This window comes from Quercus suber, unplaced genomic scaffold, assembly GCF_002906115.3.
Source record: "Quercus suber isolate HL8 unplaced genomic scaffold, Cork oak 2.0 scaffold_195, whole genome shotgun sequence".
In the NCBI taxonomy this organism is placed as follows: Eukaryota; Viridiplantae; Streptophyta; class Magnoliopsida; order Fagales; family Fagaceae; genus Quercus; species Quercus suber.
In genome coordinates, this window is record NW_027069653.1 from 828,853 (window position 1) to 854,884 (window position 26,032).

Consider the following 26,032-nt stretch of genomic DNA (forward strand, 5'->3'; position numbering starts at 1 on the left):
TAGCCCCATATCTTGATTTTTATTAGATGGATGCATTAGAGCATTACAACGCATTGCGTGCTATACATCTAAAATGTCTTAGCTGAAATCCACAGCGCTGAACATAATTTAGCTTGCAAGTTACAACTGAAACATATACAGAATGCCACAGATCTGCTCACAAAGGACTGGTCCCGTGCGCCGCATGGAAATGTAATTTTGTGCATATGTTGTGCCTTTACGTATGTACTTTTCTCCTCGATCATCCCATCTTGGGGTTGTTGGCAATGTAAAATTTACAAGGATGGAACTGCATATAGTGACCATTAAATATTTCCTCCATGAGGGCAGCAAGACTAAATCATGGTCACATTAGGAGAACCGTTGTAAGAATTGGATCAGTGTTTAACAGGTTCCAGTTCATCCTCCACTAAAGCATAGACCACTGCTGTTCTACAAGGTGCATATACTAAGAAAGAACGAGGCCGCTTATCATACCATCCATCCTGCTCACGAGACTATAAAAGATTAAACCTTCGTTCAATGCAGGGGGGAAAAATGAGAGGAAGAAATAAAAGAGGAAAACGGCCAAAAACTAAAGTTATCTTGAGAAAGTTCTTACAAAGCTGAAGTACTCAGCACGGTGATCAATCCTATTGAAGCCTCCAAATATCGCATCGTCTGAATCCAAAACAATCTGCGAGAAGGGACAATGTTTTTTTTTTTGGTGAACAAAAGTAATCATACATAACTTGAAAAGGAAACAGCAAACTTGAATTGGTCTACAAAAAAATCAAATAAGCCAGGATCAACACAGGTATTGGACAAAAATGAGATCTGTTTCTACATGCGTGTGATTTTACAAAGTTAAATTGTCCACCAAAAATGGCTCACAATATTTCCAATCATGCACAAACCAGCACATCAAAAGGCTATACATCCTTTAGATTAGCAAAACTCTAGCGAAATTGAACAAACTGATTCATCTCTTAAATTTATGTAAAGCCAGGTGAAAGCATTAGTTAGCAACAGCATCTAATATGATCAAAAGCCATGCATTGCACTTTAATGCGCATGATCCTTTTCTTGAAGTATTTGCACAGTATTTCATAATTTAGAACGTAACCAAGATCTTTGGTGCTGAAAAATGCAGCTTCCAAAAAAAAATTCAAAGCTGGTGACCACAGGAAAGGTATCTGGTTCCCTTAATCTGGCAGATATTACCTAAAATTACCCTTCATATGGAAGCCAAAAGTTTGGACACAGAATTGACAAAATTTAAAACTCCAGATGCAGCTCAAAAATAGTCAGTGACCACTGGACAGGGTATACAATTGATGAAAATCTTGAACAGATCACAGCTTGATACCCTTCTTGCTTTTATACTATTAGGTTATAGGGCAATCAATCTCACTCAAACGTTTTGATATTACTTTTTAAATCAAATTTTGTGCCTGAGAAAGAATTACCAGTAACAAAATGCAATATAGATAATAATTAAAAAGTCAATCCTAGAAAAGTACATATGAAAAGGCAGAATGACCAAGTATATTTAGCGACCCAGTCTGCTATGTTACCAACCAAAAAAGAGGAAGTCTCTTCACTTGCAAAAAAAGTCTCTGTACCTTATATTTTCCTGGCTTGAAGCAGCCCACTTTGTAGTCTGAGTAGCTGTTGGTCCAATGAAAATTAAAGACAAAGACAAGGTTCCCCCTTTCAAAGACAATAACCTTGTCTCCTTCGTCCTTGCGAGATACATATTGGTGCTCAGAAGTCATGAACTGCGTCAACATTTAACATTTAAAACCACCGAATCATTTTCCATTCTAAAAGTAGAATAAGTCTGCAGTTACATCAATTTCAAATAATGATGAAATTTAATTCAAAACCCAGAATCCACAAATAGCCAATTACTTAGCAAAATCAACAGTCATCAAGATCTATGTATCAAGAATGACAAAATGAAGCTATTACTAATATCTCCTAGGAAGAACTTTTGCCCCAGTAGAAGTCTTTAATCACCAGATTTGGGTGAAAGACTCCTTTAGATATGTAAAATGTGATTTGCAGAGGGCAAAGCAAAAATATAGATTTATGAATAAATCACCTTGATGAAGATTTAAGAGGGAATGGAATTAATACTAAAAGCCCTAAACTATTTACTGCATCACAAATTTCAGGAACCAAGAGGATCTATACACCCTCTTTCTCTCCTCTGGTCCTGTCCTCTCTGTTTTCATCATTCAGTGGACCATGCGAAATCTTAAAGCCCATCCGAACAGAGAATCAACAAAGACCATAGCCTTTTTAGTTTGGATATTGAATCCATGGCCTTACCTTCGATCCTGTTCTTGCAGGGATGAGTAAAGCTCCATTGGCCTTTGTTTTGGTATTTGTTAGAGTTTTGAGACTTTTTTTTTTTTTTTTCAAACCAAGATTTAAAACAGAATATAGAGGAATTGTAAAGTATGAAATAATTCAATAAAAAAGAAATTTCTATTCTCTCTCTGCCCTCCCTTCCCCCTCTTTTGGTTGTAACAATCAATAAAAAAGGTTTTTTGTTTTTTTGGAACCTGATTAGATTTAATTGAATCCAAAATTACTAGAATAAGAATGAAAGAACTATTTCGATTCCAAGTGATATCCTTCCAAATGGGATTAGAACACTTTTATTATTTGATTGTATACTGTTCTTTTCGTCTTCTTATCCTCCTCCTTTTCCTGTAAGCCCTGTCTTTTCTTCTCTTAGTCGAAGAAATATTTGGAAAATAAAAGAGCAAGTACAAAAATTAGTAACAACCCCCCATAGAGATCTGTATGAGACATCATCTTGGGCTTTGAATTTCTCACAAAACATTTGTAGTGTTACACAAGCATACCTAATGTAGAAATCAACACAGGCAAAATACCTAGACTCAAACAGACAATCAGGGCCTTGGCAACTGAAATGAAACAGATCTTTATATTTCAGCAAAGAAAAAACTTACACCATAAGTTTCTTCTATATGCTGCATTGCCCGGTCAAATTCTTGCATTCCATGATATCTTAGATATTCTGCATCTCCCTGGGTGTATTTAAATGAGTGCAGACATAATAGATTTCAGATTATAAAATGTCCATAGAACAAATAATCTCAGAAATTTAAAAAAGGATGTACATTTTTTGTAATGAATACGTGCAATTAGTTTGCAGTGGAATGTTAGTGTGACCTGGATACATTGCAATTAACCTAAAAATTGGTGCTTAGCGGATAACGGAAACCAGTGATAATCACACTTTAGAAAGAAACTTACAAGATCAAATCTACGCCTGCATTTATCGTAACTGTTATTGTTCCCAGGAATTATTCTGCCATCAGGAAGATGTTGATCACCCCTTGGAAAATCAATCCACTCTGTCACCAACAAAAAAAACAAAAAAAAAACATCAGATCTACATGTTTTGAGAACCATGAAATCAAACAATCTCAATTAAAATCATAAACTGAGGAAAATACAAACAAATTGCCCTATACTCACCAGGATGTCCAAATTCATTTCCCATGAAATTCAAATAACCCTCTCCACCCAATCCCATAGTAATTAGCCTGATCATTTTGTGTAATGCTATTCCACGATCAACAAGGGGAGTTGATGGTCTGTCTAAAGCCATGAAGTCATACATATCCTGAAAGAGGGATTAGAATATAAGATGAAAAACTCTAACAATACAGATCTCACGAGTCTAATCTCATAAGCTTGTGTTTGTGACACAAATTTCTTCAAAAATGCTGTAAAACAGAATTGCATTCTATATATGGAACTCTTTGATTGATCCAGGAGCTGGGTTCCACCGATTGTTCATCCCTTTTTGTTTTCCTAGCTCCTCTTAGACTCTGTATGATTTCTTTGCATCTTATGTCCTGTGTTCATTATCATGTACTTTTTGTCTAATAAAATTGCTTCATTACTTATTAGAAAAAATAAATATGGAGCTTGTTATTCAGAGAAGTGAGCAAGAGAGAGTGGTGGTGTGGCAATTGCAGAGGAAGAAAAAAACTTCTCTTAGTTAATTTTGTATTTCTGAGAGAGAGTAGCATTGGGTGTATTGGGGTCTGGGTGTAGTGAAAGTTCCATTACACCATTTGTATTCTCCACATTTGTTAGTAAAATTTCTCTTAGTTCCTGCCCATGGACGCACACTAGAAGCCGAACCACTTAAAATTTTGATGTTCTCTCGTGTGTGTGTGTGTGTATTTTCTTTCCATTTTATCTTTGTTCCTATTATTATTTTTTGAGATCTTTCTAAAGCTCATAATATTTTCACAATCAATCTTGTGTGGGAGTGCTATCTGAAGGCATTTTCCTACAACAATTTGATAATAGAGCTTCCGCTATTACAACATAAGTTTGGGTCATGAGATCACAAATCATTAACATTTGCGTACATAGTAGGTTCCACTACAGATGTTCTATTAAGTTTCTAACCTCTCCCTTCCTTTTTCCAATTTTCTCTTCTCCTAGTTTGTGATTAGATTTGTAACGATCCAGATCTCAAAATGTTACTAAAATTAAAACGTACCATGACAGAATCTTTGACCACGAATCCTCATCAAAACTTATTCCTCCTATCCCATCCTGTTCTTACTTTTAACATCATTTTTTTAAGTACTTACATAATTTGTGGTAGCATCCATGCCCACAATAGTGCAGTTTTTTTAATGAATAATAAAAAATCATGAAATTGTATCTTAGAAAAGTCATAATATTCTTGGATTACATAAGTGGTACCAGGTCATGCTCTCATTTAGCAACAAGATACTGTCCAAACATGCCGAAAGCATAAAAAATATTTTTCTTTTAAATTATTGCACCAAAATCACCAGTACATTTTTAGATTTATTTACAGTATAAGTAATAACTAACCTTGTCCATCAACCAGAATGCAATTGTCTTGTCACCAACAAGAGCTTGGTCATGACTTTCAGCATAAGAAATGCACTTCTCTAACCACCTTCTGTTGGTGAGAGTGTGAATAATATCACTCATTTTCCAATCCTCATCCTTCTTCCTACAAAATTACCAAGAATGGGGGAAAAAGTATTTTAAGTTAGATATGTAACAGTTACACAATGGCCTTAGGCCTTTCCTTGGGTGGTAAAAGACGGGTAGGCTTGGGTATCTCTAGGGATTGCATTGCACGCTACTCTTGGAGTTGAGCAATTATTGTTATAAAAAGGCCGTCGTAGTGCACAAGGCTCCTACTTCCATAAGGCCTGAGATAATTGTTAATAAACCTGACAACCAATTTTTGAGAGTAACAATAACTTAATAATTGATTAAGGAAATGAATGATAGAGCTATAATTAGTGTGAGAACAAGTGTAAGTATCACAACTGAGTTTTCTATTACTATAGATTTGTATCAAGGATCAACATTAAGTTCATATTTCTTTGCACTAGAGATGGATGAGCCAACTAAATCGGTTCAAGAAAAAGTTCCTTAGCATATGCTTTTTGAAGATGATATAATTTTTAGTGGATAAAACTAGAGGTGAAGTTAATGTCAAGTTTGAAATTTGGCGAACTAAAGGCTTTTCAATTAAGTAGGACTAAAACAAAAGACCTAAAATGTAAGTTTATTAAAAGTAGAAATAAGGGTGACGGGGTGGTAAGACTCAATGGCCAAGAGATAGCAAAGAGAGAGAGCTTTTGAAATCTTGGATCAATAATTCATAAAGATGGAGAGATTAAAGAGGATGTGAATCATAAGATAAGAGCATGATGGATGAAGTAGAGAAATGCGTCAAGATTTTTTTTTGTGACTATAGAATACCAATCAAGTTAAAGGGAAATTATAAAAGACTGCTATAAGACTAGCTATACTTTATTGTAGTGAATGTTGGTTTGTTAAGAAGCTTCATAAATTGAGTGTAGCTAAAATGAGAATGTTAAGATGGATAAGCGGAAATACACAAAAAGATGGCATTTCAAAATGAGGAAATTCATTTAAAGTCATAGGGGTGATCACTATTGAAGAAAAGAAGACGGAGTCACTTGAGATGATTTGGTCTCGTTCGAATAAGAGTGATTAATGCACACGTGAGAGAGTGAGTTGCTTCAAGTTGAGGGAACAAAAAAGGTAGAGGAAAACCAAAAATAACATTTGTAGAGATAGTAAAAAAGAACATATTAATTAAGGAAGTAGTAAGAGTATGACTTGGATAGAATAGAATGGCGGAAAAGAATACATATAGCCAACCTTGACTCCAAAAAATTGGTAATAAGGCTAATTATTTATCAAAAGGAACTAGCAACATGGATAAGGAAAACCTACAGCAGAATTACATGATCGTGAACACAAAATTGATTAGGTTACAAGCTAACTTGACCCTTATTTTAATGTACTATCATAGATTTTACAGTCACTTAGCTTTCTTTCCTTTTACCATCTAAGTATAGCATTCTTTAGAATGTAGCAGGGACGCTCTTATGCTCATTTCTATTTATGAAGAACACTCACCCATCCATCCACACTCATAAAACCCAATTCGCATTCATATTGCTTCTACAAGCTTCCATTAATAAATTACACTCACTCCTATGCTGATGTGTTTGTCAAGAGGTGTGCGATTAAATCTAAAGTCACAATCACATAGAAGTGAGTTTTTCAAACCATGAATATTGTGATGAGATTTGGTAAGTGCATCTCACTTGATAACATTATAAGCTACTGAATTCTTCAAATCTCCAACACTAAGAAACTTTTTCTTCTGATAATTTTCACCTTTGGCTGACACTATATTAGGTGTCTTATGTATAAATAAACAATGGTGTGTATTTTCCATGTGCCTCTATTTCTTACCTTTTCTTTTCAATTTCTTTTGGCATGATTTGTGATCTACATATAAATAATTACTTCCATGCCAATTGCAATCTTCAAAAATTCATTTGCAAAAGAATTCTTGTGTGGTAGTCAAATGGTATCATCTTAGCTTGAATATGAAGAATGGGTTTTTTAATTTGTTAAAAGAATTTCATAGGAAGATAACATGTGTTTTAGGAGTTATTATGGACACGTACTTGAGAAGCTCTATCCATTTATCAGCAATAGCCATGTGAAGGCGGTAATCAAAGCCAACACCACCATCTTGAACAGGAATGCAGAATGCTGGCATTCCACTGACCTGTAATGAACAAAATTTTTCAGTGCATGCAGAACAAGATGATTATCAAGAGACTTCAGGGTTATAGATTCTCTTTATGTCCTTCCTTTGTTTTCAGATCTCACACCCCCCCCCCCCCCCCCCCCCATTTATGTCCTTCCTTTGTTTTCAGATCTCACCCCCCCCCCCCCCCCTTGCAGTATTCAGTTTGTTTAATCATCATCACAATTCAAATAGTATAGTCTATTAAAGTCGTCCTAAAAGATCTCTACAATCACCCAAGTATTGTAGCATTCACAATTCATACTATAGTGTGTGCCGCTAAGGGAACTTAATTGATATCCCACATTTGTTACAATAATATTAATTTGGCGAGATTTCCTTCTTAAAGGGGAACGAATTCTAATTTAATTAAAATAAGAAAGAGAAATGGCTTTATTTGAATGCCAATTTTCCGTCCACCCTTAATATTTGGGCTAAGGTGCAATTGGTCATCAATCACTGATATAAAATGTACTCCTGTTCCCATTTTTGCAAGAGTTGAAATGATGGGGCCCTTTTTACATAAGTAAGGGTGAGTTCTCCTCGGTTTCTAATATGAGTGCCCCTGAGGGCACCCTGAACTTCTACCCTTTGGGCTCCTATTGCAAGCAATAAAATGTCAGAGGGTCACACAATCCAAATAATGGTGAAATTAAAATTCAAAGCAATCACTTATATCTAGAAAAGAGAGAAAAAAATAAGCATTCCAAGGTCAACACTAAGATGACAAGATGAGTATTCACAGTTAACTGTTGTAAAGAACTTTCAGCTAAATCAAAATGAAGGCTAAAGAAGTGAAAGATAGCTCGCAGTAACTTAACCCTGTAGGAGACGGTTTTAGTCAGATATAAACTACTAGATTTGCTTTAAACATTCTGCATGAAGAGAAAATGACTTGGAAGATATAGAGGGTGCTTAGCATGATGACATACATCTTCACCAATACTAACAGCCTCAGGGAAAAGTCCATGAATGACATCATTGACCAGCATCAGGTAAACCACAGCATCTACATCAGTTGCCAATCCAAAGTACTCAGAATAATTTCCAGTAAATGCTACCTACATAAAGAACAGGAACAAAAGGTATTGTCACAGCCAATACAATAGTAGAACATCAAGTGAAGTAGAGACAAAATGTAAACAAATTTTAGAATCTATATTATATGATAGCAGACCATGCAACATGATGTAGGACAGAATATGGGAGATTATTTTTATTGTCTGTTTTTTTTTTTTTTTCGAATTTCTATGAAATTTTTGTTATTTTAGTTATAGGGTTATTATTTCCTTGTGTTTTTAAGGCTTTCCTAGTCAAATTAGAGTCCTATTATGGCTGGGAATCAATTAGGATCAATTTAGGAATATTTTGACTAGCAAAATATGTCTTATGGAGACTTTAAAAAGGCTTACAAGATGTAAAACGAAATTAACCATTTACATTCAATAAATTGAGGTTTTTATTATTTCTGGTGGACTCCAGTGTTCTTCCTCGTGGATTCAATGAGCCCCCTTATGGATTTAAGGGTTTCGTTAAGCTAGAACAAGATCTAACCCTTATTGCATTTCCGTTCTGCATCAATTAGCATCGGAGCTTCTTAGTATCCTGATATCTAGCCTACTTTGTTTTCCGTTCTGCCTCACAACTAGTATTATAGAATCTATCAACATCTGAAAATATACCCAAATTTTAGGAGTGCCTGTAAGTAGGTCGTTTCACATTTTAAAATATACAAATAGCTACCATTACAAATTATTTTTAATCCCATATGTAGCCTATTGCCCTTCTAGTAAGCCACGATTTCCCAAACCTGATAATTATCCTTAAAGCATGTAACCAACTCATCATACCACATTGAGAAACACAAAGTTATGTTCCCAATTACAAATGATAAAATACCTGCAGTCCATGGTGAGTGTACATCATTGATGTCACACCATCAAATCTGAACCCATCAAATTTGTATTCTTCAAGCCACCATCTCGCGTTTGAGAGAAGAAACCTTAGTACCTAATATAAAAAAATAAGAATTAATTCCTGTTAACTATTGGTTAAAGAAAAAAATATAAAGACAAAATTCATCACCATATATATGCACACACTTTTTTTCTGAGTTAAAAAAAATAGCACATACTTCCCAGCTTCCATAATTGAAGAGGCGAGAATCCCACATCCAATGATATCCACGTGACCCAGAGTGGAAATAATGACTATCAGTTCCATCGAACAAGTTCAGTCCATCTAACACATTATTTGATGCATGGCTGGATTTGTTAAATATGCAGAGTCAGACATAAGAAGACAAGTATAATCAAATGCACAAATTTATTACAAGTGGCAAACATAATGTCGACTGTCATTAATAGCACAGAACAATGCGAAACCTACAGTATCAGAGTATGGTTGCACATCAAACTTACCAACTACTCCAAATGAAAAAAACTAAACTGTGTACTTGAAAGCTATTTTCACTAAAGAGTAGTGATTGTTGCTCGCAGTGTGTACGTACACTGTGTGCAACAGGAATTAATGTTTGCTAATTCCCATTGCTTGCATCAAGAGGGAGAAGGTGGGGAGGGAGAGCAAGAAAACATTTGTGAGTATCTATAAGACTACACACCTGTATATGACCTATTATGGAAGACATTCTGAGTATGAATTAGATGAACTCACATATGACCAAGACTAGCTCAACCACTGGAAACTTGGCTTCCTTTCACAAATCATTTGGTATAGATCACTAAAAGTTACTTTCTCTGTCGGTAATGAATTTCTTGATTCCCTTTTTTCTTGTCTAATTATATATATCCATAATCTTCTTCTTTTTTTTTTTTTTTTAGGAAGGAGGAGCATTTGTTATCTAACTTTCCCATACTACCCTTTCCTACACTTTTCTCTTCCCCCTTATAGATGTTTATAATGATGAGCGCTTAGACAAAAGGAAACTGAAGAGAACATTGTTAACACTGCATGCCATCAAGAACTAAGCATCTTTTAACAACTTAGAAGGAAAAGAAATAAAGTCCAACCCAGAATGAAAAGCACCCGAGAGGACAAATTATATTAAATTGCCTGGTTTTGATGCATTCAGCATCGATGTCTGTCAGGAATTGAATATGTACAAAATAGGGAAACTTGACATCTGCATACTCTCAGTGATCAACAATAAAAATACTCTTATTAAAAATGGCTAAAACAATTTAAGATGATTGGAATTATTAAAACAATAACAATAACAAATGCATAAATGACACAGTAGCACCTAAGCGGTGTGTGGTTTCACCCTCAAATCATTCTTGACAGTTTCAAGTTCACTCAAAGAACTGAATTGACAACCCAACTCAATAAGATCTTCAATCCAAACTACCAGGGTTCAGCGAAACAAGTCCTCCAATCCCAACTTATGGTGGTCAAAATTATTCACCATTTGGCTCTATCTAAGAGAATATCCTCCGTTAAAAGACTTTAGTGACTAGTTTATCCCCCAAAAAGAAAAAGCAAAAACAAAAACAAAAGGAATTTCATTGTCTAGATGGTTGCAACTTGATAGTATTCTGAGAGAACTGCAAAATTATAATTGGTATTGATTAGCATCTAGAAGATTCAAGCTTTTTAGATAATAATTTGAGACTATTACACATACAGAAAGACATTAATATATTTGGAAAAGCGCATATGTACACATTCTTTTTCAAATTGGTCTACATGTAGCAATATGATTTTTCATCCACCATAAAAACACATAACTCATCAAAACACAATACCATAACAAGGTTCCTGAAAAAACTATATCCCATTAATCCAACATTACCTATGAACAATATCCATGAGAACAAGCAGACCTAGCTCATGGGCTTTATCTATCAGAGACTTAAGATCGTCTGGAGTTCCACAACGGCTGCTAGGTGCAAAAAAATTTGTGACGTGGTACCTGCAGCACATGAAAGAAAATTCAAGTATATCTATCAAAAGTTTTTCCAGTAATAACTAATAAAGAGCAATCAATTCACTAAAAACATCACATTCTAGATGAATACTGCCTTGTCTACCCATCTGAAGTATTTTATTGAAAGTATAAGCCGTACAACAAACAAACAACAAACCGAGTACATGTGACACTTCAAAAGTATTACCCGAAGCTAGCATAATATGAATGCTCTTGAATAGCCATGATCTGAACCGCATTATAACCAAGTTTTTTAATGCGCGGCAGCACATCGTCTCTGAAGTTGGCATATGTGTTGATTTTTGGCTCCTACATTTCACAGTTAATAACATTTTGAGGTTCAGTAAAAATAATTTTTATAAATAGTAAAAAAAACCTTTGAACTAAATGGCAGAAAGAGGAAGAAGTGTGAGAGGGGTCATGTCACAATTTTCCTTAAAGTGGTTCCTTGAACGTTACTATTTACAATAAATATGACTGCTTAACAAAAACAATGCTAAACACGGTTAACATCATTAAAGATCTCATATATTGGTTATATTCCAATGGAAGACTTACCAGAGAATATTTGAATTTTTCTTCTAATAATTTTGCTCATATGAAGGAAAACTGAAAAGGTTGGTGCATTGATGTTAGCCTATCAGTGCACATAACAATTAGTGTTTCCACTTTAGGAATGGTGCCTAATGCTAATATATTGGCACATAATGTCTCGAATGAGAAGAGAAAAAAAAAAGTATCACACAATTGCTTGGAGACCTGTTTAACATGAAGTAATAAGAGTATTTGTGGAAATAAAGCTCTAAAATTTCAAGATGCATAATACCCAGAAACATGGATGATAATTTTTTATGTAGCAAAAGTGCCATGGAGCAGCATTTATAGCTTTGATCATAGGTCCTAATTCGTTCGCTCTGTACATTGGACTAAGAACTTCCTTCAATGATCAAAATTAATAATTAACAGTAAACAAATTTTCCTCCAGAGGATAGGGAAGATTCATTATTAGTTATCAAAATGGTCAATCATGTAATTCAGGTCAGCTGCATATGAGCTTTGGACATAAGAGAAATAGATAGCTCTCAGATACTATGTTATTAGCTTCTATTAGTTTCTTTAGATTTTTCCAAAATACTTTGGAATATATAAAGTTTTAAATGCAAGAGCATCATAAAAAAAGTTGGCAGATTGAACTGTTAATAACAAGTTATTGCATTCAAGAGAGAAGGGGGAGATGCACACCGTACTACTCATTCCGACGTGCGCTTCATATATCCTAAGTGATTTAGGTCTTTTCGGCTGAGGATGTTTAAATACATACTTTTCCTGTAACAAGTGAACAAAGAGCATCATTAAAACAAAAAATGTCATAGTTATAGAAACATGATCAAGTCCGGAAAGCAAATCAACTAAGTATACCATATATAAATTTTGGTGATATTAATACAACCATTCATCCATGAACAATTATAGCACAGCGTAAGAGGCAAGCAAGTTGATGTCAATGAACTCTAGATCAACTAGCACCTCCTCCCCTTATAAAGTTCTAGGTGGAGGCTGAGAACATAGGTTCAAGACCCATTAGGTGCATGTGTAACTTACCAATCAATAAATTAGTCAAGTAAATTGATGAGTTTTGAATTAGGCAAGTACTGAAAATCATATTGGATTTCAATTTTCTGATAGGACCTATTTTGTTTCAACATTCTGGAATCTTATTCAATAATTCCTAAATTATTGCAGACCATTTCAAATTCAGATGTTACTACTGTCTTTGACTCTTTGTTCTACCTTGGATTCCTTGATATTGTCATTTTTGTTTCAAAGGTAAAATGTTTTATTCAATCAAGAGGCTGAAAATATGATGAGCACTTTGTAATTAGAAATATTGAATTTTCATTATTACTCAAGCCAAAGAAGGACAAAAACACTGCAGAACCATACCTCTTCGGGCGGATCATAGTATATGCCATTATAAGGAATTTCAGCTGGAGCCTGTACAGAGAATTTGATCCAAGCAGGAATGGAGTCCTTAATGCCAGATGGAGTATCCATTCGGATCTACAGTTCATGATTGAGAGAGTTATTTGACAGCAGTCACATATAAAAAGAAAATTATTCAGCCAATCCCTAACAACCCAACTATGTATCTCCTATTTTGCCTTCACCTTCTTAGGCATCTCCAATATGGTATTGAGTTACTAAGGTGATTAGTATTTTCCAGCTAGGTTTTGTGAAAAGTTGGACGCTGCCAAAAGAAATGCTTATGCCATTTTGGAGTTGTAGTGAAAAGAATGGCAAGGCTATCTTAAAGGTGGTGGACCAGTAAAATGGGATGCCCAATAGTCATTTATCTTAGGAGTTAAAAAGTAATGAAGACGTATTAAGGGAGGCTCTCAGTAAAGAATCAAGCTATTTCTTCTTCCCTGGTTCTGAAACTTCAAATTATTTCCATACGATTTGGAGCTTATCATCATGCATATCACGATTTATAAACTATTTACTATAAAAGAAAAATAAGCATGCCAGTGCTCTACATATGTTTTTGTAGAAATTTTAGATTCTATTTTCATCATAATTAATGCCATATAATAAAAAGGCAACATTTGCAAAATATGTTTTTTTAATAGGTGATAATATGGCAAGTTCACAGGCCATTGTAATGAAGAGTACCTTTAACAGACAGTAGCCTTGTCTCATCCAGTAAGATTTTACATAACAAACAAGTTAGTAGAACCTTGGAAACCTACTTGTATGCTAAGAAACTATCCTTATACATGGTTCATAACCAGTTTTGGTGAATGTTTATTCTCACTTTCAGAAAACTGCAACTTTTTTATTCAATTGGGAAAGAGTTCACGAAGCAATAAGTACAGAAACTAAAATCAAATCACCAAAATCCTTCAGAGAAGACTCATTAGGGGAGAATGTTACCTTCACTCGAGAACCATGTGGGATTGGCGGAGAACCGTCTGCATTGTTTGGCAAAAAGATCTCCCAGACACCAAAGTCATTCTGTTTGCATACAATTAATGAATTTTTCTGACAACAAACAGGAACAGAAATCTATATACTACAAAAGTGTAGGATAAGTAGACAGCCAGTCATACCCAGTAAACATTACAGTCAAATTGATTTTAAACATGGTTACTGGCCTTTTCTTCTATTCTAGAGCTTGCATGATAAGCTAATAGGGGATCCAATCTGCTAGACATGTATACAGTCAAAATGAAGGCGTGGTTTTCTCTTTTGGTAATACAGCATATACAATATAAATAATAGAAAGTGACTTCTTTATTTTATTTTATTTTTTTCAATAAGTAATTGGGAGTCAGCTGTTTATGTTAATATATTAATTAATCTCTTTTCTTATCTTTTTTTTTCCACATTACCCTAATTTACAAACATGATACTGAATAAGTATGCAAATGATGTGTGTACTTGCTTGTGTATTCTTAACAAATTTATCTGTAATTTTATTATAAGACTAGAGTAAATTTAGAAACAAAAAAGTTGTGTATGCATTGAAGGGGGAGGAGGGGGGGAGATGAGAGCTATAGATCTTTAATTTGTTTTCCACAACTATTCAAAATTTCAAATTTGCTAAGATTTCATCCTTGGGGAAAAAAAAAAAAAAAATCAAACAAACAAACAAAGGCAACATACCCGGGTCATAACATCAGCGCTAGGATTCCAGTTGTTAAAATCCCCAATCAAGGCTGCTGACTGCAAAATGCATTTAATGGTCATGCTTTGTAAGTAAGAGGGAAAAACAATAAGCAAATACTTCAAATATAATGGTCAAGGACCACAACTTAAAGTTGAAACAATTTGTGCTTCAAGCTGATTGTCATTATTATCAGAAATAAGTGACTCTCATTGAATCAGATCAGAGCTTCCAACCAATTAGGGAAAACAGAACATATCAAGATTATCCAAATTATTTATGATAATCTCAACTCATAAAACCCTACACAAGCCTCACCAGATAATTGTGTTAACGGTGTTGACAACCCATAACCTTATTGACTACTTTTAAGGTCCTCATCCCAATCACTAGAATAAATGCTCAAAATGGGAGAGATCAAAGTGTATTCCCATTCCCCAAGGCCTATTGCATTCGGTTTCCATTCATCTTTCATTTGCCTCTTTAGGTTCCCCCTTAGACTTCTCAATGCTTTTAATTTTACGACATAATTTCAATTTTTTTCCTTCTCGGGTGCCCTTTTCTGTAATCCCTACACACGAGGGTTGTGCCCTTCAATAAGCTTTTTTAGTTATTAAAATTAGATAAATGTTAGTTTAAGTGTTTAAAATAAATCATACATGTTCTTGGAGCTTATATATTCCAACATACCTAGAAGGGCAGGGGGTGAAAGGATGTTATGGAAATTGAAAGGTGGCGGTGTCTTTACTGTTGACTCTTATTATGAAGCTATCCAAGGTGCATCACCAAACTCTTTCCCTTGGAGGAGTATTTGGTGTACTAAGGCACCTAAGAGGGTTTCCTTCTTTGACTGGACTGCTGTCAGAGGATCTTAGCTTGTGATAATCTTATCAAGCACAGATTTACCCTAGTTGGGTGGTGTTGTATGTGTCAACGTAGAGGGGAGACGGTAGACCATTTGTTGATCCATTGAGATGTTGCTTATGATTTATGGAGCTTTGTGATTAGAATGATTAGAATCTATTGGGTGCTACCAAGGAGGCTGGTTGACCTTTTATCAGGAAGGTGGAATTGGTTTGGGAAGCACTCTTCAGAAATTTGGAATTTTGCTTCATTATATGGGTGACGTGTCTGTTGTGGAGGGAGAGAAATAATTGAACTTTTGAGGCTAGGGAAAGATCCAAAAATCAGCTAGAGGCTTTGCTAATTTGTACCTCGTTTGTAACAAATAGTAACATTCATAGACTTCATGGACTCATTTTGTTTTTCTTCATAAGTTTTGTAATTCATTTAGGTTACAGAGTCCTCAACATCATGAGCTTGTGACCTTTTTCAATAACAAATCTGATTACTTATTTAAAAAAAAAAATCTATGTTATAAAAGTTGGGTCTTACAAGCTTTGCTGCTTCGGTTCCACTAAATGGACACTTTCTCCCCTTTCTTTCTTTATGCCACATGGTGCATTATAAGACACTAAAATTATTAACACAGTTTTCTCCAACTAAAACTCTATTTTCAAAATTTCTTAGAAATATAAAAGAAAGTTCAATATACAATTTATATTGTATCAATAATCTACCATAATATTATATTTTAATAATTAAATTGGATCTTACACATTGTGCTTGTACTATGTTGTTTAATGTAAATATTACACATCATCATGTAATACACTATAAGTACAAAATTTTGCATAGTATTTTGCATAAAAATTGTTAACATAGTATTTTTTTTTTTAAGAAATTTAAAATACCATTATAATTAAAATTTAATTACCAAAAGTTTCAAAAAATTTAGAAGGATTTTCGGTATTTATTTTTAAATTATTTTAATTATCAAAAAAAATTTGATTTTGATAAAAGCTCAGTCTTACATTATGTGCTTTGGCACTAAGTTTAAGTTATTTTGTTCAATTTCAACGATATAATTGAAATATTTTCTTTAATTTATTAATAATTTTTTTATTAATTTGTGCATCAAATGAGCATAATACTTCTTGCTATAATAATTAAACCTTTAGCCTACACCAAGCTAAATCACAAATTTTGCATCCATGGATATTTTATAAGTTCATTCAATGAGCTCAATAATATATATATATATATATATATGCAAATAATGAGCTCAATACTATAGTTTTCTTTTTATTTTTCTAATAAAAGGATGGACACACTGCTCAGAATTATATTTGTTAACTCCAATCCATGAATGCATAAATTTACAGGTTTCCCTATTGGTTTTGGAGAGTAGTAATCTCCAAAGCCAATAATTCTTATGAAGAGTAGGGATCTCACATTGACAAGAAAAAGAGTAAGTAGGTGTGATAACCCCTATAAATAGAGTGATGGCATAGCTGGTTTGTAATGGGTGTGTGTTAAAGTTAGTAGACAAGACTTTATCATGTGTCAGTTGTGTGTTAGTGTGAGAGCAGCTTTGAGGGTGTGAAAAATTTGGAATAGGTTTGTGAAAGTTTGAGGAGTAGTTGTAATCCTTATTGTTGATAGTGGATTCTTTTGTTGGCATTGCCTGCAGATGTAGACATAGAATTTGCCGAACCAAGTTAAATATTGTATCTTGGGTTGTCTGCCTTTCCCTCTTTTTTTTTTTTTCTTTTTTTTTTAATTTAAATTTTTTGCGTGCTTTTATAGCAATATTCATAACATTAGCTATTAGTTAATTTATATTTTCAATTTCAGTCACGAGCATTGAAACCCTACAACCCTAGTGACTAAATTGCTACCTTGAATAACAATCTCTTATATCACTAACGAGTTTGAATCAGGATGTTTTACTAGATTGTGTGTCCATGCAGGACTGCCTACACCAATCCTTTTAGTTGTATGAGTTCTTAGACCAAGCAAAATACGATTCCAACTTAAGCCAGAACTAATACTACTAACTTTTTTTTGATAGGTAAGAAAAATTGAATTAAGAGAAGACTACTTCATTAGAAAAATGTAGCCAAAAAAAAAATGTACAAACAACAGAAAAGAAACCAAAAAAAAAAAAAAGTATGTATAGGAAGAAAGGAAATCTAAAAACAGCGGAATGGATTCCCTAGAAGTAAAACCCCATGCATGACACCAATCAAACAAGGTCCTACAAATAAAGCTAAGAGTTGATCCCCCAGTAAGCTCCATATCTTCAAAAATATGACTATTCTGCTCCCTCCAAATAACCCACATCACACAATGTGGTACCAAATTCCAAATATTCGAAGAGTATTTTCCCAACCAATTTCTCCATCCTGCCAACAAATCAATAACCTTCTTGGGTAAAACCCAGGCAACACCAAAGGAGCAAAACTCCATAACAAAGAAACTTCCTCACAGTGCAACAATAGGCGATCAACACTCTCCCCACTACATCGGCAAAGACAGCACCTATCACCTGTTAGAATCTTTCCCCATGCAGCTGTCCAAAGAAGAAAGACATTCGATGTGGGTCCTTCACACCCCAAATACTTTTCCATAGAAAAGTATTAGAGCTAGATCCCCTCAAAGCACCATAAAAGGACTGTGTATCAAAATCCCCCTTCAACTTCAACCCCCAAAATGAATACTACTAACTAAAAATAAATAAAATGATAGTACTAATAATTGTATTAGTAATAGTAATAGTAATAGTAAAGTGGATTTTCGACAAAACAGAAATGAGGTAAGACAAACCTTAGCTCCAGGTGCCCATTCTCGGTAAGTTATACCTGTGTCACTGTAAAACCAATCAAGATGATAATCAGCAACTTAAATAAACTTGATTCTAAGAGAAACCGTAGCAGGTTCTGACAAGAAGCACACAACAAATAATTTATCCAGAATGAAGATGTATGGAATTGAAGTACTTAGGAGCATATAAACTATATATCAACATACTACACCAGAATTGAATAAATGGGTATATTCTCTGGCAAAGGCCCACTTGCGTGCAGAATAAATCATTAACTTAACAATATTTTCTTGAAGGTAGAAGATGAATGCTAATCTATCTAAACTGGAACTGATTATGCATACTAATCTCTAAATTAACATGCTACACAAATCCTTTCCAAAAAAAAAAAATGCTACACAATTAAGAGGAAAAGAAGGTATCAGTGGATGGGTATATTTTTGACAAAGGCCCACTTTTGTGCAGAAGAAATCATTAACTCAAACAATATCTTCTTGAACATAGAAGATGAACTCTAATCTATCTAAACCCAAGGGAGTGGCAAGGAAAAGGAAGATGCATTTAAATAACTAATCATGCATGGGCATCAATTAGTTCATTTGGTAGAATTTCTTGTCATCGAATAAGGGACTTGGGATCGAATTCCACCTATGCTAAAGGGTGAGAGAGGTTTAAGGGGAAGGATAGGGATACCCCCTGTTGTGTAACCATTGAGCCTCCATTGGAACCCAAAAAAAAAAAAATCATGCTTAAATGACTCCGAATTCCCAATGAAATTAGTATTCATAATCAACGAAAGAAATCTAATTCCTTAAAGAGATTTGTAATACATATACTAAGCCAAATCAAGTGATTTTTGTTTGTTCTTCTCTACCCCATTAATATTTTTTTTTTGATAGGTTTCTCTACCCCATTAATATAGTTGCTTCGTCTTCTAATTAATTGTAGATTTGGATCAAGAGTAATACCTTCTTCTTTTTTGATAAGTTAATACCTTCTTCTTTTATTTTCCCCCACATAGCTAAAAGCTATAAGATAATTAATAACATGTGCATTCAAATAATAATGTGCACAGTGGAGAAACTAACATTTTCAGACACAAAGAACATAGAAACAATCAACCTTTCAAAATGGGATATCTAGTAATACCTGCGGATGAAACCAAATTTTTCGTAACCACGAGAAAACACCTCCAAACCACCTTCATTCTTGTCAATTGCCTCACGCAATCTTTTGTACTGTCCATAACTGTAATTTACAATATACATAGGTTAAAGTTTTAGGATTTTACACCTACTAATTTGGACATAATCAATAATGTCAAGAATTTAAGGGAAAACAAAAGAAATATAGGGTCCGTTTGGATAGCACTTATTGTTGCTGAAAGTTGATAAAAACTGATTGTTGCTGAAAATACTGTAGCAAAATAATTTTTAAATGTGTGAATAGTATTGTGGGACCCACTTTTAATATAAAATATTGCGTGAACAGTGCATGAACAGTGCATGCACAGTAATTTTTTTCCCCAAAGTCAGTAAGTGCGGCCAAAAAAAAAAAAGAAAAAACGCAAAACTGGAAACGCACCGCGAGGAAACGCGCTATCCAAACTGGGTCATAATCAAACAACTATAAGTCAACTAAAAACAATAAAAAGCAATTGGTAACAATAACCCTCTTGTATTGACATGAATAAACCCAAAACCTATCAATCACACTTTTAGGTCGGGGATTGATTTAAGGTGAAGTTTTGGCATGATCATAGGTGTGGGGAGAATTCTCTTGCAATATGTTTTCCTGAATTGTTTATGATCAGCTGTGAGAAGGAGGCTGAGTGTAGCTGATTTTTTAAAGTTTACCGATGGAGTTCTCCTCTTGGATGTCAATTTTATAAGGGCTATGCAAGATTGGGAATTGGAGCCTTTGTCAAACTTCATGGATACCATTTATGTTGCCTCAGTGAGGGGGAGTGGGGACAATAAGATGCATTGGGAACCAGATAAGAGAAGGTTTTTAGGTTAGTGGTTTTTATCAGGTCCTGCTTCATACTAGTGTCTAGACGTTTCCTTGGAAAAGCATATGTCAACCAGAGATCCCTTCTAGAGTTGCTTTCATTGTTTGGACTGCAGCCCTAGGAAAAATCTTGACTAGCAACAATTTAAGAAGACATGTGTGGACTATGGATTGGTATCATATGTGCAAATGTAACGGGGAATCCGTAGATCATTTATTACTTCATTTCCCTATTGCTTCGGAGTTATGGTATATGGTATTAGAATTGTTTGAAGTTTGTGGTTGAGTTACTAGCTGGTTGGCAAGGTCGTTTTGAGCATCATAAGAATGGGTCTATATGGATGGCTACCCCCCATTGCTTGATGTGGTGTCTTTTGAGGAAGAGGAATAACAGGTGCTTTGAAGATACGGAGAGGACCATGTCTGAGCTAAAACTATTTTTCTTTAGAACTTTGTTGGATTGGATGTCTTTTTTACGTAATCAATCTCTATTTTCAATTATTGATTTGATAGACTTATGTAACTTGTGTGATTGATTGTATGGCCCCAGTCATATACTCTATGTATACTTGGGTGACTATTTTTTATATTAATAAAAAAATTTTACTCATCAAAAAAAAAATAAAAACATAATTATCATTCACAGCTTTGGTCATTTCTCAAGGACAGTGCTTAGTAAATATAACAACGCTTTTTCTTAAGCTTCCAGCTGCAATTCAGATGGTCATTGGTTACAAATCTATATTTGGTCCTTCAAAAATTCTCCTAATATTGTTTAACCCACCTTACCAATTGAACTGTTTTAAGTTAGTACAAAAGAAACACCAACACCACATAACCTACATTCTCAACAAGTGATTTCATTGATAAAAGCACAAAGTCAAGATAATTCTCAAAGAAAACCTAAATAAAATCAGATTATCTAGTTAAGAATAATTTCTCTGGGTATTGCTTTACAGTATCACAGTTTCCATGGTTAATTGTAAATGAAACCAGAAATATAAAGACTGCACATAAACTTAGAGGACTACTTTATAATACAAGTACTATATATATTCCTATTTGGTTTTGTAACTTAAATCAGGTCTGTGTCAGAATTAGTTACTACTCAATGAGAATGAGACACACTGGTAACTCCATGAGAAGAATAACACCATTTAGATAACACATTGAGCGCCCATTTGGTAACACGTTCCCAAATAGCACTTTTTTAAAGTACATATTATTTGTCAACTTCACTTATTTCTAGGTACAGCTTTTTCAAACAGACTCATTTACAAAAAGGTTAAAAATAAGTTGACCAAACGGACACTCAACACAACAGCAAGAAGGCCCACTGAAATATTACAGGAAAAAACACACATAAGCATCAACAAATATGATCATTGCAGCCCCAACATGCACAACCTGAAGCAACTAATTGTGCTCCCTCAAATTTTTTTAAGTCCTTGGCCACTTAGTAGTTCATATATTCCGTTGTATTAGGAAAAGATAAAAATGTTGAGTCAAAAAAAAAAAAAAGGAAAAGATAAAAATGAGTCTCACCGGTAGTCAAGATGTTCACGATGATTATTCAGAAGTGGATCTATTTCATATATTCCATAGCCAGGGCCAGGTGGGGGAATGGTCCTTGGTCTAATTTCATCCTTTTCAATGGTTATTGTCTTGGCAGTTGGAACAGATGCCTTTTTTCCCTGAGCTCTACTATCATCACCTACAAGTGATGAAGCGGCAGACTCTTGCTCATGCTGAACCTCATTGTAACCCCTGATTGATTCCACAAAGTTTTCTTCATCCTTGAGCTTCTTGTCATTTTCCATGGTCTGATTATCCACATCATGCAATCCCTAAAAACAATCATCAGGACACAAGAAGACAAGTAACTCAAGTAGGTTGAGACGTCAACAAACAAATTGACTTCATTATGAGCATTGAAAGTGTAGTAGGCATTTAGGAAGATAATGATGATATATGGTATCACACTAAAAGGTAAAATTTTAATTAATACAGAGCTGGAATAAATTGAATTAATCTGGGTCACTGTTAATATATTGTAAATATGTGCACATAGAAAACATATACCAATGTAATTACACCAAGACTGAATCCCCGAAAACATATGTACCAATCACACAGTCCAAATTAAAATAGGATTACTAGACCCCAATATCTCTCTAATATCCACAACTTTGCAATAGTAAATAAAAGCTGGGAACATAAATCAAGGCTACCATAGAGTTGAAAATTACATTTTAGAATAAGCTAAGTTGTTATTCCCTTAACTTAAAATCCCAACCTTATCTTAGTTATCTTTCTCACTCTAATAACGTCATTTGTGCTGACTCAACCATGATGCATTCTGTTTGATAGAGTGCATTAGTTTCACAACTCCAACAAGGGTAGAATAAAGGGGCTCTCTATCCTTCATACAATTCAAGGTGCTTAGCATCGAATTACTTCCAAGAGGCTAATGTACAGAGCCTTGAACCTAGCATCTCTTTCTGTTTACTTCTTTCTTATAAGTAAGAATCTTTTCTTTTCTTTTTTTGATAAGTAAAAAAACTTTTTAATGATCATAAGTATCCCAAGTAAGTAAGAATCTTATTACATCCAATGCTAGATGGGTTTCACTTTTCTTTTCCTCTGATACTCAGTTGGCTATGGTTTTCAATGAGGGCATTCTTTCTCCAACCAGCTTAAAGATAACTGCTTCAACAGAAATATTAACATTGGGACATCATTGTTATGTGCAAAATATTGGGATTGAAATTATTTTCCTCTTTTCTGTAATTAATTCTTCCTCTGTTTTTTTGGAGGGGGAGGGAGGCAGGAAATGTTATATGCATGGACCAATTTTCTGCAAAACTATACTTCATTGTATTTTCCTGCACAAGCATAACAGATCATTACCATATCCCTTGTCCTAACTGCCTTATTCCTTTCATTCACTACCGATGTAGCAATCATTTTCAAATTGAAAAAAAGATGACTCGTTTCCAAGAAGGATGGCTGTTCAGGAAGAAAATTTCCAAAGATGTTATTGTTCATCTAACTGGGCCAAAACCCTTGCTCAAGGGTTTTCTATATTTTTCATCTCAAAACTGTTATCAGACCCCTGGTTATAGAATCTGTCCCCATCTCAAGAGTTTGATCCTGTTGATTCTTGTGATGGAGAGTTTGATCTTGGCTAAGGATGAATGCTGGCAGCATGCTTTAATGCATGGGATCCTTGAGAAATCTCATTCAATGAGATAAGGAAAGTCTACCAGTCTTTTAGGATATCTCAGCTGCATACATCATTTGATTCACTGCACTTCCACTTGACACCAAATGTTTTATATCCCTTTGGTGTCACTGAGATAAGAGATGTTATATCACGTTAAAGTACTTGAGAAGAAAAAATTGCAAAATCCGATCCAATTTATCATAATTGATCAATTACCGTGGTGGTTACCCATATTCTGAAACAAAGAAAGAAATGCAAATCCCGAAATCCAAAACTGCCCATTATCCAATAAAGACCTAAATTTCTAAATAGCACAAACCAATCACTCAATTGTTGGAATTTAAACTAGAGAAGGTCATGACAAAACGAGCTGTTTATCATAAGATAAGTGCCATTTCTGCAATGTCCTTCTCTGTTATAATCATCTAATAGTTCTGGATTTATTTGTATTGAAACCCAACATAGCATTGATTACTTTTCAACAAAGCATCGGAAGCTAGTTAGTCGCTTATTTCTATTGTATGCATTAGACATTACAACCACAAGCACATGAAACTGAGAAGTCTGCTAAAATAGAGGTAAACGAAAGTAAATTTACACATTTACATGTACCGTCTGGCAGCACACACTCATACCTGGGGATCTTCCAAAACTGTTTCAGGGTTGTCCAGCTGATCTGTCAAGGATAAAGAGCCATCTCCCTGACTTCCAGGAACAAGGATTTTATTAGATGCAGCAACCGTTAAAGACGGGGAGTCAGAATCGGGAGAAGACTTTCTGGCAAAGATCTTCCCTATAAACAGTCATCAAATTAGCGCTTTACATATATGATAAAGGAAATGAACACAAATGGACAGTCATCAACTGAACACAAATATAAACTACTGTTAAAAACAAAAGGAGCCATTCTAATTCTATATGTGCATTCAGAATTTAAATTTATCAAAACCTATTTTTAGTCACTAGTCAGTCAAAAAGGAAATACAAATGGAAACTTCCCACGAAGAAGAAGCTCAATTATAATCATATCCAGCCAAATTTTAGACCAAATGGGAATGCGACCCGTTGTGCCGAATAATTTTACCCCAATATTCCTGTATATTCATCTCTGTTTTAGACCATTCAGAAATTCTCTATCTCTCTCTTTTAAGAATCCAACTCCGCACGGGAAATTAAAACCACACACTCACTGATTATAGCAATTGCGAGCCTAAAAGCCAAACATAGCCCTCATAGACCATAAAATCCTCAATCTACACTGAACAATTTTATCAAACTTGTATCACAAAATCCGATACATATATAGATATAATAGTAAGTCAAATTTAGATATTACTATATATATATATATATATATTTATCAAATCAAATTTTAAATTAGTTATTACTATATATAACAGTAAGTCAAATTTCAAACTAGTAAACAAAATAATGATCGCCATTTCTAATTAAAACTGTACAAAACATTTCTTAGAGATAGCCAAAAAAAACAGAGGAACACAATCAATGCCAGTGATGAAAACAAAGAAAGATTGAAGGATAGAGAGAGTGAGAAAAATTTACGAGAAAACGAATCCTTGGTAGGCAGGAGAGAGATTTTTGAGCTGCGATTGCCTGTGAAGCTCGATCGCGAGCGGTTGCAGAGCGGTGAAACTGCAGGGAATCGTATCCCTGAGATGGTGTAGACCATTTCTCTAGGGTTTTCTGCTTTGGAAACCGAGAGATATAGATCTAGACTCAGCCGAGAGAGAGAGAGACAGAGTGAGTGAGAGTGAGCTTTTGAGTTTAAGGCGCCGAGAGAAGCGTGAACACCGAAGAGCAAAATATCAGAAAGGGAGAGAGTGAGTGTGAGTGGGCACATGAGGCCAAATAGAAGCGAGTGCTACGTGTACAGTGTGGTGACATGCATGGGGGGAAAGGTGTGAGTGGGACCAACCTAAGGAAGGAATTTTGTGAATTCTCCACCGTCCATTTGTTTGGGTTTGTGGTGAGGGACGTCATCGTGGAGTGCCACGTGGGCAGTAACGTCGTTGAAGATCAGAAACAAAAGGCTGTGAACGTGCCGTCAGATTTTTTTTTACTACCCTAAAAACTAAGAGCCCGTTTGTTTAAATTAATTTTTTTTTAAATATGTTTAAGTAAAAAGGTGTGTAAAAATATGTATAATATTGTTTAAAAATTAAAACATATATTTAAAATTATGTACCAAACAGCTTCTAAGTTTTGCCAATTATATTTTTCAAAAAAAAAAAGTTTTGCCAATTATAACTAAAACTCACTCATAACAAAAGAAAAAGTTATAACTAAACTCATATAAAGTTATAAACTCCCTTGACCCTTTGACCCTTTTT

General features: G+C 34.5%; 1 protein-coding gene across 3 annotated transcripts; it reads right to left on the reverse strand.

The window, feature by feature from the left end:
- Positions 1-25,523, reverse strand: LOC112009742 (1,4-alpha-glucan-branching enzyme 1, chloroplastic/amyloplastic). Of its 3 annotated transcripts, none has more exons than XM_024042066.2 (22): positions 25,245-25,523; positions 24,317-24,474; positions 22,001-22,278; positions 19,595-19,693; positions 18,448-18,490; positions 14,778-14,837; positions 14,046-14,126; positions 13,056-13,172; positions 12,354-12,437; positions 11,299-11,420; positions 10,977-11,096; positions 9,300-9,429; positions 9,065-9,175; positions 8,098-8,226; positions 7,041-7,144; positions 4,885-5,029; positions 3,499-3,646; positions 3,274-3,374; positions 2,967-3,044; positions 1,605-1,760; positions 602-676; positions 1-497 (listed from the first exon to the last, which is right to left on the reverse strand). In XM_024042066.2, exons 1-22 carry the CDS (start codon positions 25,369-25,371, stop codon positions 378-380), a joined length of 2,586 nt encoding a protein of 861 aa, XP_023897834.1. In that variant the 5' UTR covers positions 25,372-25,523; the 3' UTR covers positions 1-377. The 3 variants fall into 3 exon arrangements, with proteins under 3 accessions (XP_023897834.1, XP_023897832.1, XP_023897833.1); XM_024042064.2 differs by having other exon boundaries at positions 22,001-22,302; XM_024042065.2 differs by having other exon boundaries at positions 1-485; positions 22,001-22,302; positions 25,245-25,522.
- Between the last annotated feature and the right edge of the window lie 509 nt (positions 25,524-26,032).

Coding starts and splice junctions, on each gene's coding strand:
- LOC112009742 (XM_024042064.2), bottom strand. CDS start 25,371: ATGGTCTACACCATCTCAGGGATACGATTCCCTGCAGTTTCACCGCTC. Junction 12,438..13,055: donor ACTATGATCCGCCCGAAGAG/GTATGGTTCTGC, acceptor CACTTGTTACAG/GAAAAGTATGTATTTAAACA. Junction 9,176..9,299: donor TCAATTATGGAAGCTGGGAA/GTATGTGCTATT, acceptor TTTTTATATTAG/GTACTAAGGTTTCTTCTCTC.